Source organism: Lepidochelys kempii, chromosome 8 (assembly GCF_965140285.1).
Source record: "Lepidochelys kempii isolate rLepKem1 chromosome 8, rLepKem1.hap1, whole genome shotgun sequence".
Taxonomy (NCBI): Eukaryota; Metazoa; Chordata; order Testudines; family Cheloniidae; genus Lepidochelys; species Lepidochelys kempii.
Window position 1 is genome coordinate 70,705,528 of NC_136387.1, and position 15,119 is coordinate 70,720,646.

At 43.0% G+C, this 15,119-nt stretch overlaps 1 protein-coding gene across 18 annotated transcripts in view; it reads right to left on the bottom strand.

The window, feature by feature from the left end:
• LOC140916039 (putative ferric-chelate reductase 1) overlaps window positions 1–15,119 on the bottom strand; it is a 139,168-nt gene that overhangs the window by 85,985 nt on the left and 38,064 nt on the right. For 3 of the 18 annotated variants that reach the window (XR_013636183.1, XR_012160382.2, XR_012160384.2), the window contains exon 16: window positions 5,272–5,439. Coding sequence is in view for 4 of the 18 variants with exons in the window: in XM_073356931.1 (XP_073213032.1) it covers window positions 14,216–14,305 (90 nt within the window). In the remaining 14 variants the exon portion in view is untranslated. Of the gene's footprint in view, window positions 1–2,293; window positions 3,771–4,233; window positions 4,310–5,271; window positions 5,440–6,347; window positions 6,517–12,541; window positions 14,306–14,377; window positions 15,102–15,119 lie in introns of those variants that run through there. The other 15 variants (XR_012160386.1, XR_012160379.2, XR_012160378.1 and 12 more) reach the window with 10 other exon arrangements.

A 15,119-nucleotide genomic window follows, 5' to 3' on the forward strand; every position in this document is an offset into this window, starting at 1 on the left:
CCGACTGCCACTGCGCTCCAGCCACCCAGTTCTGAAGGCAGCGCAGAAGTAAGGGTGGCAATACCACAACCCCCCCTAAAATAACCTTGTGTTCCCTGCAACTCCCTTTTGGGTCAAGACTCTGGTCTCCTCCGTGAAATTGGTATAGTATAGGGTAAAAACATACAAAAGACCAGATTTCACAGGGGAGACCAGATTTCACAGTCCGTGATGTGTTTTTCATGGCCATGAATTTGGTAGTGCCCTAACTATACTCATAGAAAGTCTGGCCAAGTTTTCAGCTTAGTCAAGCAAATGTTCATTAAGATTCAAATATATGCTAACTGGTTATAATTGGCCAGCACAGTGGGGCCTAGTACATTACTGGGGCCCATAGGCCCTACCACAATACCAATAATAACATAGTAAAATTGACACTGTATCCAAACTCAGGGGAAAAAAAGACAGAAATCACAAAGATATTTGGAAATTTGCCACTTGCTGACGGAGTTCTAAAAAAAGGAGTAGTGACTACCAATTAGACTAAGGACTTGTCTACACTAAAAAATTAAGTCGCCTTTATCTAATTCGACCTCGAGCCTCTGAATTAATTAAGTCGATTGTGCAGGGCCACACCATGCTTATTGTTTTGAAGGAGTGCATCCTCACTAGCAGCACCTGCATCAGTGCACAAAGCAGCACATCTTGGGTAGCTATCCCAAAGTGCAACTTGCTGCAGTGTGTTTTGGGAAGTTTGTGCAATGCCTCATGGGACAAAACTTTGTTGCAGGGGAGAATGGAAACATTGGGTCAGCATCCCATGATGTACTGTCCTCCCTCCCTCATATTAATGGCAAACATCCCAATGACTTTCGTGCCTTAAAACTGTCACGCGAACGCCATACGCCCAGAAACACGGAGCCTGCTCAGTTGTGCACTCTTGCTGTGAGCATCTCAAACACCTCGTGCCTTCTCCTGCAGTATTTCCTGAGCCAAAGTAGGGTCTGCCGTGTGGAACATAGCGATGTCCTGCAAACAGGCCTGCTGCATGCCACTGAAAAAAACAATTCACAGTTGCTGCTGGCAGTCACAGAGCAGCTGCACTCTGTTGAGCGCCATTTCTGGTCCTGTGAAACAAGCACTGACTGGTGGGACCACATTGTTTTGCAGGTATGGGATGACGAGCAGTGGCTGCAGAACTTTCGAATGCAGAAGTCACCTTCCAGGAACTTTGTGCAGAGCTTTCCCCTGCCCTGCAGTTCAGCAACACAAAAATGAGAGCTAGTCTGACAGTGCAGAAGTGAGTGGCAATCGCTATTTGGAAGCTTGCAGTGCCAGACAATTACTGGTCAGTGGGGAATCAATTTGGAATAGGTAAATCAACTGTGGGGGTTGCTGTGCTCCAAATGTGCAGGGCCATTAATCGACTTCTACTACGAAGGGTAGTGAGTCTGGGAAATGTGCAGGACATAGTAGATGGTTTTGCCACGATGGGGTTCCCTAATTGCGGTGGGGAGATAGATGGTACGCATATCCCCATCTTGACATCAGAACGCCTTGCCAAAGAGTACATAAACCGAAAGGGATAATTTTCAATGGTGTTGCAAGCGCTGGTGGATCACAGGGGGCGTTTCACCAACATCAATGTAGGATGGTCGGGAAAGGTTCATGATGCGCGCATCTTTAGGAACTTGGGTCTGTTCAAAAAGCTGAAATCTGAGACTTTCTTTCCAGACCACAGAATGAACATTGATGATGTTGAGATGCCTATTGTTATCCTGGGGGACCCAGCTTACCCATTGCTCCCATGGCTCAGGAAGCCATACATCGGATGTCTGTATACCAGTAAGGAACAGTTCAACTATAGGCTCAGCAAGTGGAGAATGGTGGTTGAATGTGCCTTTGGTCATTTAAAAGGGCGCTGGAGGAGTTTTACTAACAAGGTTGGACCTTAGTGAAGAGAACATCCCCATGGTTATAGCTGCCTGATGCGTGCACATAATATTTGTGAAAAAAAAGGGGGGAAATTTTCTGTAGGGGTGGGCAGTTGAGGCAGATCACATGGCAGTCATTTTTGAGCAGCCAAACACCAGGGCAATAAGAAGAGCACAGCAAGGGGTGCTGCGTATCCGCGAGGCTTTGAAAAGCCGTTTCAGTAATGAGTCACAGTAATGTGAGCTGCTTGTCTGCATGTGCTTTCCCAAAGCTTCACCTGGCTTGTATCACTGTCCCCGTAAAGCCAACCCCCCCGCCCAAGCCCACTGCTTCTACTCAATAAAGAACATTTATTTCTCAAGTCCATTTACTTTATTTAACAAACATAAGTAAAGAGGGAGAACAGAAAGAAAAGGTAGCCTTGGGGAAAAGGCATTGTAAAGTTGGAACGGGAGAAACATTTTCAGCTGTGTAACACAGCACCTCATTCTAGACCATCAAAGGTCTGTGAATGGGTGCCTTCTGTACCTTGTACCCTCCCCCTGAGTTAAGTGAAAGGGATAATGGACTTTTCTCCCACACCTTATGGAACGCTTGGGGGAGGGTGATTCTGTGCCCGGCGATGCTGTCTGGCTGTCTACCAGGGTCTGCAAAGGGACTCTACCCTCCTGCTTCTGTTCCTGCAGTTCATCCAGATGCCTCAACATGTCTGATTGGTCCCGCATAGTCTGAAGCATCTCATCCTGTGCTGCACACTCATGGGAAGCTTGTCTGCTCTCCATGTCTATGTTTAACTTCTCAGGCAGAGAAATCCTCCATGCTCTCAGCTCTGTCTCAGCTGTCCCAGAGGCATTCATTATCTCAGTGAACATGTCCTCCTGCATTCTCTTTCTTCTTCTAATCAGTGAAAGTCTGCTCAGAAACCTTCTGCAAAGGATTGCAGAGTACCTCCATGAAAGTTTCCTATCCATGGAGAAGTCCCGGGGCTACCCCAGTCCACATAAACAGTCTTTTCCGGGGGGCACCCTCTGCATCGCTGGAGTGGCCTCTTGTAAGCAGAGAACCACAGTGCCTTGCTTTTTCTCCACAGAAAACATGGAATACCACTGCATGTGTGTGCCTGCTGAAGTTTAACTGGACTCTGATTGTAACTGTATACTCACCAGAGGTGTCTTCCCCAGCATCACAGTTGGCCACTGTGATGTCCTGTGACCCACAGGGCTCCAGGGTTAACATATTTCCTGGCTCTTGGGGAGAATGGATTCACTGCTCCCGTCTCCCATTCTCCTACTCCTCATCCACCATATCGTCCTCCCTGTTGTCCCTAGACTCACACACCTGTGAGGTGTCCATGTTGTTTGTGGGGGTGCTGGTAGGGTCACCCCGAGAATCACATGCAGCTTGTTGTAGAACCAGCACGTGTGGGGTTCAGCACCAGAATCACTGTTCACCTCCCTTGCCTTCTGGTACACTTGGTGACGTTCTTTTATTTTCACACGGCACCGCTGTGTGTCCCTTGTGTAGCCCTTCACCCCCATTCCACGAGCAATCTTTGCACAGATGTCAGCATTTCTTCTGCTGGATCAGAGCTCTGCCTGCACAGACCTTCTCCCCACACAACGATGAGATCCACCACCTCCTGTGCAGACCAGGCTGAAGCACATTTGGGGTGTGTAGTCTCCATGATCAGCTGTGCTCAATTGCACATTCCCAATGCTGATCAAACAGGAAATGGGAAATCAAAAATTCCCGGGGCGTTAGCAGGGGAGGGTCTTTTTCATGTGTACTTAGCTGCAATGCAGCAGAGTTGAAAATAATCTCCAGAGTGGTCACAGATGAGCATTGTGGGACACCACCTGGAGGCCAATTAAGTCAAATTATACAACACTGCATCTGCATTGCAGTCAACTCATGAAAATCGAATTAAGGGCTGCGCCTCTCCCAGAGGTGGATTACAGAAGGTGACATTAGAGGTGATTTAGGTCGGTGTAAAGGACCCCAGTAATGTAGACACATACATTAACAGGTCAACTTAAGGCAGGTTCCTTCGACCTAACTCTGTAGTGTAGACCAGGCCTCATACACATACAAACCTTCTCTGAATATTAATAACTGCAGGTTAAAAGTACATTACTCAAAATAAATTAACTTTCCCTGATGGGTTGGGGCCAGATTGCCAAAGGGATTTAGGTGCCTACTTGGATTTTCAAAAGCACTTAAGTTGGTTCAGCACCTAATTGCCATGGAAATAAATGAACTGCTTAGGCTCTTTTGAAAATCCAGGGAGGTTCTTAGTTACATATTTGGATGACTAAATACCTTTGAAAATCTGGCGTTTGTAATTAGTCAGTCCCACACCTTGACGTTCGTGGTTGGATCTTCCTCCTGTTGTGAGCTGGAAAATTAAGTAGAATGGCTGAATGATAGCAGTATCCATTAGAAGAAATATATGCTTCTTGTGTGTGTGAAATAGAATCAGCTGCATGGGCTGTGTGACCTTCCAAGGACCACTATAATTTGATATTAAGATCATTATAAAATAAGATTTGGTCATGCATGGAGCTCATTGCCTGGCTGATTCTGTATTGATCTGACATAAAAATGGCTCTCCCCCAACCCCCCGAAGAATACTATGGGCCAGACTGAGCCATCCATTTTCAGGTTAAATATTACCATACTCCACAAATAGCCCCATTGATTTAAATGAAGCTGTATATAAATATTTCAAATATGTTAATGGAAAGTGTTATGTGATGTTACCAGTTACTAAACAAGGAACCCCTTATACAGTTCCTTCAGTGACCTCTATAAAACGTCAAAAAGCTTTCTTAGTGAAGTGGAACAGGAATGTGTGTATGCACGTGTGTTAAAGAAAAATCTGCAAATTATGCAGTTTGATTAGATATTTAGCCATACCAATGTTTGTTGAAGATACAGCAAACTTACACAATGTAGTAAAAGCTGCACTGAAATAATAATGAATGAACAAGTGATGTTGTATTGTTTAACCTTTCCTATTTCAGCTTATAACTGTATTCACTTAGAAAGATTCTACACAATTTCACACAGGACTTTTCTGCAGATTGCCCATAAAAATCTGTTGTTTTAATTTAATCAACTTTATAAGTCCACCTTATTGACCAGCTTCATTTTTTCAATTCTTACCTGAAAAAAAATGTTTCTTGTGTATTTCTCCTCTTCCCTTGACCCTTATTTATTGTTTAATCTTGTTATATTTAACTCTGCAAAATTCTTTGGAATACAGGGTTGCATGGCTATACAGAATAAAATTGTGTTATGTTGCATTGCTGAGATCTATGTTTTTCTTAAACTCTTGTTTCTTTCCACCATTCCTACCTGCCAAATCACACGTATTCCTCATGTAGAGTACACGGACTCCTTGTAAATCATATAGCCGAACAGTGAGCCCTCTGTTTCATGGAATTAACTCAGGCTGCTATCCATTTCCCTTTTCTGTCCACTGTGTTGCTCCCTTTTAAGTGGCCCTTTTGGGTAGCTGAACAGCTGGAAACATAAGAGACAAGGACTGAGTAAACCATAAATATAAATGAATACTTTATGTTGTTCCTTCTGTAAGAGAAACATTCCAGCCTTGGCATGCTAATATGTTTATTTAGCAAAAAACGATAGCTTCTGGAAAGGGCCAGTTCATAAATGAAGGTTTCTAGAAGAAGCCTAATTACTATATTATTCTGATTATTTCCAGTGGATATGGTTAAGCCTCTCTAGTTTCAGTATCCTCAAGGAAACAGTTTTCAGTGGGACACACTGAAAAATAGGACCAGAAAAAATACTCAAAGACTTACTCTAAAACACATGACAGAAATATTAAGCATCTAGAGAGACCATTTAGTCTCTGTGCTAATGCAGTTTTCTTCTAACATGTTTGTTCTGCTTGGCATAAAGTTAGGGATGGGAGAAACATTAACAATTCATCACCTAATTAAAGTCATGACTTGTTTTGAAGAGAGAGACAAAGTAGGTTAGGTAATACCTTTTACTGAGCTACACAGAGCTCTTCTTCTGGTCTGGTGAAGGAAACTGTTTGAGCTAAATGCAAGGTGGGACAGATTGTGAAGCAGAAGGGGTAACCCATGTTGGAGGTGGTCACTTGAAGTGGGAAATTGGGGGTTAGATATTATGCATAGACCCCAATTGCCCACTTCATTTCAAGTGACTGCCTCCAAGTTCCAATATGTGTTACCCCTTCTACTTAACAATATGTATCATCTTGTATTCAGCTCAGCCACTCTGCTTCCTTCCCCAGAGCTCTGTGCACCTCAAATGCTTGTACCTTCCACCAACTGAAGTTGGTCCACCCACCCTGTCTCTCTCATATTCTGAGAGCAACACAGCTACGATGACACTGCAAATTGCTTGTTTTAGTATGTTATGAGTTGGAGGATTCTCACCCATCGTTGAAGTTTGCTTCCTCTTTTAAGGATGGAGAGAGAGAAATTCATACATTTTTTAACTTTCCAAAATGCAAAATTTCTTAAAGTTCCAACCACCCCTAGAGAAGGTGGAGAAGAGCTTAAACCACGTCTGGGGCTTCAATAAAATGCTGCTGTTGATCACTGTCTGGAAAAAGGAATAATGTCAACTACATCCCAAAGTTGGTCTACACAAGAATAAGATCCTGACTATAGGGCTGGGTGAAAAATTTCCACCTAAATAGTTTTTTAACAACACATTTTTAAACTAAAACTGTTTTTTAACTAAAATATTTTGTTTAAAAAATGAAGACTATAAATTTTTTTTTGGCAATAACTGAAAACTTTCAGGCCCAAACTTTTGGTTTTCAGCCATCAAGTTTCTTTTTCAACAAGTCAAAAAAATTGTGAAAAGACACCCATTTTCTAATTAGATCTAATCATGATCAAACCAACACGTCAAATTAAAATAAATTAATGGACTGAGGCAATGAGACACTTCACATATTAAGTTGATTGGGCTGTCCGTTTTACAGTAATTTAGGTTAAGGCTTGTCTGACTCCTTGTCTAATAATGTATTTAATCAAAGAGTATTCACCAGTGACCTTGGGGTACGAGAAATTAATACTTAACAATGTGGAGACTTGAAACAACAGCTGATTTGGAGGAAACTTTTTACTCTGCTTCTTTCTCAGGCTTCCTCGTCTCTTCCCAATTTTCAGACTCTAATGAGGCAAACTCACTGCTCTCCTAGTTTGAAGATTGTAATTCCTTTTGCTCTTACCCTCTTGCAGTTATTAGGCCATTTTCTGGTGGTCAATACAAGTAAAATAATACAGGAAACATGAAATGCATATTGTACAGATGTGATGGGGGTGTTTAAGCCCCATTCCAGGGAACCATGGGTTAAAGAGCATCTCTGGCCCCCGAAGGCCCCATCCAACCACAACTACTGCACATTCTCACCTTAGAGGCACAGTTCAAAAGGGAACAGCTCAGTCCAGCCAGGGTGGGTAGCGCAAGTGAGCAGTCTTATGCTGGTAGCTCCTGCAGAGAGGCCGCAGGAGTGCCAGGCCATCTGGAGTAGACTCTACTGCAGAGCAACCAAAGGTTCCTGGCCAATGGGAGCTTCGGAGCTGGTGCGTGGGCAGAGTGCAGAGCCCCTTTGCATAGGAGCCGGAGGGGGTACATGCTGCTGCTTCTGGGAGCCGCTTGGAGCCTGCCTTAGCCCTGCTACACCAAGGACCAGACTTTTAATGGCCCCGTCAGCAGTGCTGACCAGAGCCGCCAGGTCCCTTTTCAACTAGGCATTCCAGTCACAAACCAGGCATCTGGCAGCCCTATGTCCAAGACACTTATCATTCCTACAAGAAATCCACCCGAAAATGTTGGAGAGACTTGTGTGGGGGATGCACATGTACACTTTTTATATAAACATGAACAGTCCTTCATAGTTGCTATGAGGGCTGTGAGATTCTGGAACAAACTACCTCCCTTGTTCTGAAGTAGGCTGAATTTGGGCATACTCCAAAAGACACCTAAATGATAGGGTTTTTGGAGAGAGTTGAGGGTGTGCTCCCCACCAGGATGAATGGGCAGAAGGGAATTTCTGTAGGTGTCTGGCTGGCAGGGTTCCTGTTGGCATTATTATTTGAATAACACTAGGATTAATTGCATCATATAATTAATGAATGTGTTTGGGTGCCTTGAGTCTTAGATAGGTGTCTTTTTATCATTTAAAATCTAAATAAATACATTATGATGTTTGTCTTCTCAGATTGTAAGTTCTTTGGGCAAAGACCATCTCTACCTGCGTTTTTGTACAATGTCTAGCACAACAGGACTCCAATCCTGCGTGGGCCTTTGGGGCACTACTCAAATACATTAATAATAATGCAGAGAAAGGGGAAAGTACTGCAGAAGATTCAGGAGGGTGGTGCCCTGTTTCAAGCAGTTCTACAGCAACACAGACTAGGGAACTTTTATTGCTAGCCTCCTTAGCATGCAGCAATTATCACCAAACCAGTAAGTTTGATCTGCTGCATTCCACAGGTAATAATCTCTCTCCCTCCTCCACTGTTTAGCCAGAGGAGAGGGAGGAGGAGATGGCTGGGTGCTGTTACTGTCCTCAGCACAGGAGAGAAGAGTCAGCCCAGCAGCAGATTCCTTTTGGAAGAGTGAAGACAGAGGCAGCCAGATGTTGCTAACCTTTGAGTGGGGGAGTGAAAAGCTCTCCATAGGGGAGGGAAGAGAAAGCAGCAGGGCGAGATCTGGAAACTAGGTTACAGCATTCCCATGCCGTAGGAGTTGTACACACAGCCCTCACACGATGTTTGTAAGAGCTGTACATAATGAGATAATAAAGACAGAAACTGGCACAAGTTAATTGCGTCCCATTACACACTTGAGGTCCTGTGTTCTAGAGTGAACTCTGGCATTCTCAGAAGGGTTGCTCAAGTGACAATTTCCTTCCATTTTCTGAATAATATTTGTAGACTCAAGGCTGGATGCTACACACCCCAATGATAATTATTTGTTGCTTCCCTCCCCATAAGGAAGTGTTGTTTTTCTAAAGCTATGTAATGGTACCTCCATACATTGATATAGGTGTGACAGATATTGCAACCCTGTGCAATATCTTTGGGGACTGTACTGCATTCACTTTATGAATGGTTTATGTATCATTGTGGGCCAGGGATTGTATACAGTTCCACAGGGGAGGGTTACCACAGCTCCTCTAGGAACCAAAAACAGTGGGGGATGATTAAGGTGAATCGCTTAGGTTGTAATCCTCTCTAGAGAGGTACCATTCCTGGGAAAGCTTGCATAAACTGGTTTTAAATTGGGTCTTCCAGAGACCCACAGAAAAAGAAAAGGATTTTGATATAAAAAAGCTGGAGTTAAATTGACTCAGGACCTTCTTTCTGATCCAGAAAGTGGACAGGACCGTCTGTTGAAGGGGGACCACAACTCTTGTGGAAGGGTTGGAAAGACTTTGGTCTACTCGGGCCCCATAAGACTGATGGTCGACTCTTGCTATGTTGAGTGTGTGTTTAAATCTGTTTATTGTTTTTCTTATGTTTTCTGTGTAATGCTTTTACCTTAAGAATAAATGTGCTTGCTTAGTAACTCCTGACTGCTGGCAATACACTGGTCATAGGCCTTAGAGATAGAAAGCAATGCACAGGCACTAGCTGTAAGGCAGACTGGCTATCTGTGGACATCACAGTGTAAGGCAAGGTACTACGCAGCCAGTCAGAAGGGAATAGGACAAGGGTCCCTACCCAGAGACAGGTGATGGCTGGATGACAGGCATTTGTGGACTGGACCATGGAGGAGGGGGGGATACACATGCAGTTATCCTGAGACTATGACAGTAAGCACCTTAGAAATGCTAATAATACAAATAAAATAATCACTCTCTCATTTTCAAGGGTAGAAAGTGGAACTTTACAATGGGTCTGTTATTTAGGGTAGAGATCGATAAGTGATGCCCAGACACAGGATATTTCCTCTTATTTAAAAAAAAACAAAACAACAGTATGAACACACATTCTGTTCACCCTGCACAAAGATGGCAAACAGCAGCAAATCTGTACACCGGCTGTGCTACTTACTAATCCAGCCAAAACCTCTATATCTCAGCCCTTCAGCGGCAGCTTCACAATTTGATTCTGGGTCTGGGTCATGCTTCCAACATTTTTGATCCTGTGTCTTACTTGTCTGTATCTCAGTCACCACCAAATACACACATGCTAGGGAAACCATCTGGCCTAGCACTTAATTTTCACAGAGGGCCATGGATGCGTTGTGTGAGTTGGTTTGCCCAGTTCTCCTGGGTCAGTGCCGGTTCACCTAGGTCCTCTTGCTGACAAAGAAGGACCCATGTCAGTCTTTAAGGCACTGCCTGCACTAACCTTTTCCCCCTGAATTTCCTACTGTTGCTATGACTAGTGGACTTGAACTAGTGTAAATAAGGAACTGCCATTATAACATCATATCATCTAATGCAGGGGTGAGCAAACTTTTTGGCCCGAGGGCCACATCGGGGTTGCAAAACTGCATGGAGGCCCAGGTAGGGAAGACTGTGCCTCCCCAAATAGCCTGGCCCCTGCCCCTTATCCGCCCCCTCCCACTTCCCGCCCCCTGACTGTCCCCCTCAGAACCCCCGACCCATCTAACCCCCCCTGCTCCTTGTCCCCTGACTGCCCCATCCCGGGATCCTCCACCCCTAACCACCCCTGGAACCCCACCCCCACCCAAACCCCCCGATCCCTGTCCCCTGACTGCCCTGACCCCTAGCCACACTCCTGCCCCCTGACAGGCCCCCCGAGACTCCCATACCTATCCAATTGCCCCTGCTCCCTGTCCCTTGACTGCCCCCCGAACCCGTGCCCCATCCAACTGCCCCCTGCTCCCCGTCCCCTGACTGTCCCCCGGGACCTCTTGCCCCTTACCTACCCCCCCCCGACTCCTCGCCCCCTAACCATGCCGCTCAGAGCGGCAGGACTGGCTTATCGGAAAGCCTGGGAAGTGGATGGGCGGAAGCCACGCTACCCGCGTGGCAGCACAACTACAGGGGAGGGGGGACAGCAGGAGAGGGGCCAGGATCTAGCCTCCCTGGCCGGGAGCTCAAGGGCTGGGCAGGACGGTCCCATGGGCCAGATGTGGCCCGTGGACTATAGTTTGCCAACCTCTGATCTAATGCCATTCAAAGCAGGTCTAGATAACATGTATGTAACAGGGCTGTCATTAAGGGAGCTCAAATGGTGATAGCAAAAGGGGGGATTGTTTTGGCAAGAAATGTAGCATAGTCAAAATCATACAACATAAAGGCCTTTGTACATATTTTTGCCAATAGGTTTGGCTATTAATACAAGTAACAAACACTCCACCCAGTAGTCTGAATGAGCCTCTTGATGACTGCTGTGGTCAGGTCATCTTGATTCTGAGGTAAGCTTGTGAAACCCTTTTACGGAGGACTTCATACCAACTATTAATCTAACACACCAAGTCAATGGATCAAACTCTGATGTGATCTGCACTATGAAAGAAAGATTGTTTGTGGACACCTCCCCTCCCATTCATGACTACATAATGTAACCACAGCAATAGCTTATACTGAAAAACAGTATTAGGAAAATAACAAATGCATCTTTTAATTAGAGTTAGCAGCTGGAAACAAATTGGAGAGCTAACACCAACGTGACCAGCTCGCAACCACCAAGTATGCTGTTGACCCTCCATGGTTCACAGACCAGGGGTTTTGGGAACCATTGCAATAACTCCAGAAAATACATTTCATTACCACATTGGCTATAACAATATAATAGTAGTGTTTGCACAGCCTACATCTAAGGATGTGTCGACACTTTTATTATATTTCCCTTTATTTTCAAAGGATCAAACAATGGTGACATATACAGTCTGGACCATGAGTAGGTGTGACTCAGCATGGGTTATTGCAACCATTCATTCAAATAAAGTACCACAACTGGATGGGAAAAAACCAGTAACAGCAACTATAATGGTAGCCATAAGTCTGAGATGAGGGGCATGACCAATACATCTATACCGTGTAACTGTAGGCCAGATTACTGGATATGTAGAAAAATCATGATCTGTACTTCTTCCAAAACAGTAACAGAGTTCTCAAAAGAAAAAAAACGAATATAATTCTGTGTTTCAGGTAAGAAAGAAGTGGGTGAGAATGTGCACGTCCCATAATTTAGCATTCCTGAGAACTCAGGTTTGGGATCAACTATGTTCAATTCAGCTTTGGGTTAGTGGAAAGAGGCCTAAAATTCAAGAAGTAAGATGCCTGTCACCTTCATAATTCTATTCCTTTCCCCTTATTGTAGGTGTAAAGCAACATCATTTGGGATCATTTAAAAATTCATGTTTCCTTGGCATGGAAATGAGTAGTAGGGTGTTTTTGTTTTTAAAGAACTACACATTATAAACTTGTTCTTTAGATATTTGGATAACACCACAAACCTACTGTTTGGCTAAAAAAGTAATGCCGTAGTAGAGACACAAGATGAGGGAGGTAATTTCTTTTGTTGGACCAACTTCTGTTGGTGAGAGACAAGCTTTCGATCTTACACAGAGCTCTTCTTCAGGTACTTACTCAGAGCTCTGTGTAAACTCAAAAGCTTGTCTCTTTCATCAACAGAAGTTGGTCCAATAAAGGATAATATCTCACCCACTTTGTGTCTCTAATATCCTGGGACCAACATGGCTACAACAACACTGCATAAAACAGTTGTATGCAGCGATATGGCTTTATTATCTCAGCAGTGACAAAAGGGATAATATATTATTGAGTAAAAGCTGCAGTCCTATAAATCCCATAAAGCCATTTTTCATCCAAACGTCTATTGCACCATAATCAATGGGTTCTTCTAAGTCTAGGGTACATTGGGTCATTCTTTTGATAACTGTTTTTAATATCTTAAGTGTTATAAATATATTTCAACAAAAATTCAAAAGTATCCACCATGGGCCAAATCCCACTGAAGTTCAGTGGGACCATTCATAGGAGTCAGGTGAGCAGAATTTGGGCCCTACATACATCCTATCCAGTAGATGACTACATAATATGGCTGTACACAACTGAAGGTTATGGACTAGTTAGCCTGTTTTGAGACCTGCTTTATTATTTGTCATATGTACATTGCATTACAAAAACTACAATCATATATAATTAATTAAAAAAAAAGAAGCTTATATAGAGTACACCATGGGTTCTGGGACTTTAAGATTTTCAAAACATAGCTGAATTTTAAAGTTTCATTGTGTTCCTATTTTCAGACTAAAAAAGAAAGTTATGAGCATTTGAAAACAGGGAATTATATTAGAAATACCCATTAGATCTGATCAAGCATGAACATGGCCAGGCATTGACTGTAGATCGGATCCTGCACCATGTAGGTCAGAGGCAGTTTTTTGGTTGACATCAATGGGAACAGAAGCCTACAGTAGTCTGGGAATATGTCTGCACAGGAGCTGGAAGGTATAAATTCCAGGTCAAGGAGACATAGCTAAGCTAGCTCTGATTAAGTTAACATGCTAAAAAAAGAAGTATGGCCACTGTGGCATGAGAGCGGCATGGGCTAGTTGCCCTGAGTATGATCCTGTCGAAGACCATACGTATGTATTCGGTGTGGCTAGCTTGTCCTGCTGCTTGTGCTGCCATGATGACGCTTCTGTTTTTTTGAGTGCTAGCTCTATCAGAGACAGCATGGGTATATCTTCTTGAGCTAGAATTACACCTTCCAGATCCTGTGTAGACATACTCTGTGGCCCTGACCTTGCACTGAGAACCTTGCAGATGGACCCCTGAGCCTGCACTGAGCCTCACTGAAATCCTGAAGTCAACAGGACTCCCAGTGAGCACAGAGATTTGCCTGTGCAGTTCTCCGTCTAAATTAGTCATATGAAAATCAGGTCCTCAACTTTCTTTTCTCTACGCAAACAAATCCTCTTTTGTTAAAGATAGAAACATCAACAAAGGTTAGAAAGGAGTGTAATATGAAACAACTGAACACCTAGCATTTGTATGTTGCCTTTTTACCTTTCATAGGTCAGAAATAATTATCTGCATCATACTATACCGTGTAGAACATCTCCAATAAGTAGCGGATGGAATCTCACTTATAAAAATTATTCTCAATTATTGTGTAGAAAATGATCATGTGTCAATTAGAGAACCTAAAATATTTATAAAACAAAATTAAAAACTTGCTAAAACATCTATTCAGTGTTCATTGTTTCTTTGTATTTACTCTAGAAGCATCTCAAGATAGGAATAATCTTCATTCCTCCAAGATAAATTCCGTCCATTTTAGGATTTTCCAATTCCAACAAGCAGTGCTATTAAAAATGCCAGGTTTCCACATGTATATATTAAAAATAGAACCATTTCATTTTTTATCTAGAAAGGATAAAGACATTTAAAAAGAGCTATTAAAAGAAAATATAAAATTAAATTCTATTTGTACATCAGTTTTAGTAACAGCCCAAGTACATACTAAGCAGCTGTATCAGTTTTCTATCTGTTGATAATTAAATAGAATTGATATAAGTGCAATACACACTTGGCAACACTAGAAGGAATTTAGAGAAGGAGTCACTCTGAAGAAAATTACGAAAAGAGCAGAAGCCGTGTGTCTAACTGAAAATGCTTGAGGCTTTTAAATACAGGTAATGAGATTGTAATTATCCAAATTAGAATTTGACCAGGGTACTGGGGTTAGGAACTCGACACTTGCAAAAAGTTTCAGGGGATGTTTGGGATCACATCAGTTTGCCTTTCATCTGAAAGAGAGCACCTCCAGTAACAGTGTCCCCATCTCTCATCACTGTCACTTATTCAGTGCCACTTCACTGCCACCAATTGAAAACTCAACCCAAAGAGAAAAGTTAAGAGGTGAACTGACCACAGTCTAGAAGTACCTACATGGAAAACATTTCCAATAGTAGAATGCTCTTTAGTCTAGCAGACAAAATATAACAAGATCCAGTGGTTGAAATGTAAAGCTAGACACATTAAGACTGAAAATAAGGTGTAAATTTGTAAGAGTGATTGTACTTAACCAATGGAACAACTTACCAAGTGATGTGAAGGATTCTACATCACTTGAAGTCTTTAAATCAAGATTGAAGGTCTTTTGAAAATATGCACTAAGGGCCTGACGTAGGAGGCTAAACGAGATGATCGTAATTCAGGCCTTAAAAAAAAATACAAA